The sequence below is a fragment of the Phaenicophaeus curvirostris genome, chromosome 3 (assembly GCF_032191515.1).
Source record: "Phaenicophaeus curvirostris isolate KB17595 chromosome 3, BPBGC_Pcur_1.0, whole genome shotgun sequence".
Taxonomy (NCBI): domain Eukaryota; kingdom Metazoa; phylum Chordata; class Aves; order Cuculiformes; family Cuculidae; genus Phaenicophaeus; species Phaenicophaeus curvirostris.
The window spans coordinates 17,388,912-17,393,116 of record NC_091394.1 but is presented as its reverse complement, the minus strand read 5'-3'; the positions used below and the strand labels follow the sequence as shown (position 1 = coordinate 17,393,116).

Sequence of the window (4,205 nt, the reverse complement as noted above, 5' to 3'; positions counted from 1 at the left end):
AAGGTGAAATCACACACAAATCTCTGCAGCCCTTTGGCACCGTATGGAGGCCCCAACAGAGGGAAATACAATGAGAACAGCAAATAAAGAGAGGCCTTATCAGTACAGACAAATACATCCACACCACACTCCAGAGCCTGTAGCCCTGTGCCCACTGGACACTATCCCCACCAATGTGGTGGCATCCCAGGGGACTTCAGGCGGTGGCACCTGGACAAAGCAACAGCCCAAGGCCCTGCTCTGCCCCTTGCGTGACCTGAAGATATTCAATTCTCAGCTTGCCTCGTGCTTTACTCGGGAAGAAATGCAGAACTTTTCCAGGGAAGTTGTGGCTGCATCATCCCTGGAGGTGCTCAAGGCCAGGTTGGACAGGGCCCTGGGCAGCCTGATCTTGTGGGAGGTGTCCCTGCCCATGGCAGGGGAGTTGGAACTAGATGATCTCTAAGGTCCCTTTAACCCAAAGTATTCTACGATTCTGTGGTTCTATGATTCTATGATTCTCCCACCTCCACACTCCCACCCCCTCCCCAAATTTGAGTACAAATTGCAACAAGGATAATGGGATTTTTTAAAGGCTTCTTTATTAATTCATAAGCTACAACCTCTCTCAATAAATATTGCGGCTAACATTAAAGGTCCTAAATGCTGTTGTTACTAAACAGAAATTCTCTACAATCTTTGACTTCTCAACAAGTCTAAGGCAAACCACTGACACTACAGCTTCTGCTCACTCCTACCTGATGCCTACTCTATCTCTAATAACCTACAGCGAAGGAGAGGTGAAGAATCCAGTTCTTGGAAGTCCCAGTAGCGTGCGGGGAGCATCCTGCTAAAGCACACGTGGGCTTTGATCGGTGACTGGCCTCTTACAAGAGGGAATCCAGATTGATCCAGTTGCTGACATCCGCTATTACAGAGGCATCGTTGACTTCAAACAACTGCTCCGCATTGGCAGAATTTGAGAGGAGATCGCTTGTCCCTTCATCACAGAGATGCTGCAGGAAAGAAGTGGCCACGAAGCTTTCGTCCAGGCTCAGGCTGTTCTGGGAGGACTCAGTGAGGACCTGCTCCGGCCCCTGGGGACATTCAAAGTGGTGCCCTTGTGCCATCAACTCCAGGTTGAGCGTTTTGAGGCTGACTGGAGATAAGAGCTCCAGATCCCCAGAAGTGGAGACCTCTCTGTTCAGGCTGGGGTCAGAGTCCCCTTTCAGGGATCCCAGCTGGGTCTGCTCCTCCTGGCTCAGCAAGGCGGAATTGGAAAGCCGACACGCTTTGGCTGTTTGCTTGGGCAAGGGCTGCTTGCGCTTGAGCCCTCTTTTGCCATCCACTGGATTCCAGTTCTGGTTGCCAAGACCTTCTTCAAACTCTTTCAGCAGCAGCTGTGACTCCAGGTTGACAGAGAGGACTTTATTGGAGGCACAAGCTGAAGCGGCCAGGGAGGCACCACGCTGTGCTTCTTGCTGGGCTTTCGCAGTGGAGGCTGGGTGGATCTGCACTGGGCGCGTCCTCTGCTTTTTGAAGGCACCGCTCTTGAGCTGCTCAACGTATTGCGGGTCAAGCTTCCAAAAGCCACCTCTCCCTGGCTTGTCCTTCTCTCGAGGCACCTTGATGAAGCGCTTGTTTGAGGAGAGGTTGTGCCGGATGGAGTTCTGTGAAAAAAGAGAAAAAAAAACAAGGTGGAACAATCATCGGCTGGTGCCGCAACTATCTGCGTGGGGAGGCTGGTGGAGAAGCATCTTTGCAGCCAGGAGGAAGAGGAGGGTCTTTACATCCATGTGGCCCCATGACCAGCGGCAACATGTGGCATCACCATGGTGGACAGCACCATCAGGGCCCTCCTCGCATCCCCAGCTTGACCCACACCTCCTGTTAGTGTTGCGGGGAAAGCGGTTTGCTAAAATACAGGCACATGTCTGCCTGCTGCCAGGCTGACACAAACCGGACGGGCAAAACTGGAGAGGCACGGGGGCTGTCCCACCCCAGCCCTGTGTGTCCCCAGAGGTGCCTTCTGGCCCAGAGGAGCTCCGGGTAAAATCACTGCATCCTCATCAGCCACTGCTTAAAGGAGGTGGGGGGAAGACTATGGGGAAGAGAAAGAAAGAAAAAGAGGATTTTCTGCTTTTCCAGCCATATTTCCTGGTGGGTTAATATATTAATCCTTCCTCCCTGCAAGAACCTTGTGTACCTCCTGCATCTCTTCCTTCTGTCAATGAACACTTTGAATTAAAAGTGTGGTGAATATCCAGCCATGAGTTTGCAAGAGAAAGTCAAGATTCTGGTACTCAGCTTCTCCCATAGAGTCCCTGCCGTAAGTTTCCCAGCACGGGGAGTCTGGGGAACACCTGTGGCCCTGGAGAGGGACCAAGGGCTTCCCTACCTTTCTCTCTGGTGGGCTTCAATAGCCTCCAGACACCCACTTGCCCAGGGAGGTGGTGGACAGTTCCTGGGCGGGGGGCTAAGAAAGGTTTAGCTCAGCCCTGCCTGGGGGAGCAGTGGTGCAGGATAGCTGGCACGCTCTGGATTTGGGCTGGGAATAACTAGAGCAGAGGGAGGAGCAACCCAGGTGCCTCCTGCCCCACCACATTCTAGAAAGCCACCCGTGCTGGAGAGTGTCCTCTGAGATGGAGCAGGGCAGCAAGCTACAGGAAGCTGAAGTGGGAGACAGAGACACCTTCACTCCAGAGTCAAGAGGAGATGCAGGGACCAACAGCGCAATGGGGACCTTTCCACTCCATGAATGACCCTGAGCTCTCTCTTACACGATGGAAGCTGTGAAAGGTCCTTCCCAGCCATAAGGGGAGATGGGGCAGGGCAAGAGTTCTCAAATGTCCTACCTGCCACACGGGATCAGCTTGACGGAAGTAGCAGAAGTTGTCGGTAATCCACTTGTAGATGTCGGAGAGGGTGACGTGGGGCTCCTTGCTGGCTTCCATCGCCATGCAGATGAGGGTGGTGTAGGAGTAGGGTGGCTTGATGTAGGGGTTGGTCTGGTTGTCAATACCCGCCGTCAGCTGAGGGTGCGTGGACACAACGTGGTGCTCCATCATCCAGCTGGAGGAGGAGATGGGCATGCGTGGAGTTTGGGGCATTTCCATGCACAGTTGGTCAGTGCCCAGGGGTGAGCACGGTGCGGCAAAGCTGGGGATGTCCTGACAGCTGTGGGGGTCCGGGCTGCTGGGGCAGCAGGAGGAGTTGCCCATGCTAGCGCTGATGATGGAGAAGTCCAGCAGCCACGTCAGGTTGGGCAGGCTGTCGTCCACATCGTCCGAGTCTCTCCTGCTGCCCTCCTGCCCTCTGTCCTTCCCTGTCTCCTCGTGGCTCAGCCACCCCTCAGCCATGCCTCATCGGCAGCTCTGGCATTCACGGGGTGCGTCTGAAGCGGAGGGAGGGGATGGAGCAGATCCTGCAATGACAACAGGGAAGGGATGAGGCTCTCTGAGGAGCAGCTGCTCTCTGGCCTGTGAGCAAGGCTGGGACTGGGTGCTCCCAGTGCCGCTGAGTGAGATCCATCCCTGGGCTGCTGCGCACCAGAGCCGTGACACCTCCCCTGGATGATCTACCAGCCCGGAACCTTGCGAAAATTCACTCAAACCCCTACATCCCAGTATCACCCAACCCTCGTGGGCCCAGCAAGTCTTGGATTCAGAAAGTAATCAATAAAACAACGACTAAAACCACCCCTTACGTAACCAACATCCAGCCCTGCCGTCCCAAACAGAGTGGGCGTTTCTCCCACACGTTGCTAAGCAGGACAAAATGTCAAGATGAAAGACCTGGACAAAACGTCTTCAGCTTCCCTCTCTTCCACGTTATTCCTGCTCCTCCCTGCTCCTGGCACCCCAACACAACGCGGTGGGGGACCGCGCAGACCCACCCCAGGCACACCCTCACGCAGAGCCAGCTGCCCGTTCAGCCCTCCGTTACTCCCAGGCTGGGGATGCAGTGTCTGCCTTCCCTGCTTTGCTACGAACCTGCGATCCCGTGTCTTTGGGCAAGGAGCGAGCCCGCCGAGGCCGGCCGGGGACGAGGAGCTCTGCACGGGCTGCGCGGGGCGGCTGGGGCTGGAGGTTCCTCCTTTCGAATGACGCTGCGCCCAACAGTCAGCGGGGGGCGGGGCCAGCAGAACCACCTGCCCCGCTCCCACAGAACAGGCTTTTCTCCCCAAAAGAAGCTTCAGGGCAGCCACACCTTGTTCCGAAGCTTGG

At 55.5% G+C, this 4,205-nt stretch overlaps 1 protein-coding gene across 1 annotated transcript; it reads right to left on the bottom strand.

Annotated features, from left to right (window-relative positions):
- Window positions 1-866: 866 nt before the first annotated feature.
- Window positions 867-3,338, bottom strand: LOC138718504 (forkhead box protein J1-like). Its single transcript, XM_069853013.1, has 2 exons — window positions 2,835-3,338; window positions 867-1,649 (listed from the first exon to the last, which is right to left on the bottom strand). Exons 1-2 carry the CDS (start codon window positions 3,336-3,338, stop codon window positions 867-869), a joined length of 1,287 nt encoding a protein of 428 aa, XP_069709114.1.
- Between the last annotated feature and the right edge of the window lie 867 nt (window positions 3,339-4,205).

Bases quoted from the DNA above. Each gene is read 5' to 3' on its own strand.
- LOC138718504 (XM_069853013.1), bottom strand. From the start codon at position 3,338: ATGGCTGAGGGGTGGCTGAGCCACGAGGAGACAGGGAAGGACAGAGGG. The intron at 1,650-2,834 runs GTAGGACATTTG...CTTTTTTCACAG, and splicing joins AAGCTGATCCCGTGTGGCAG to AACTCCATCCGGCACAACCT.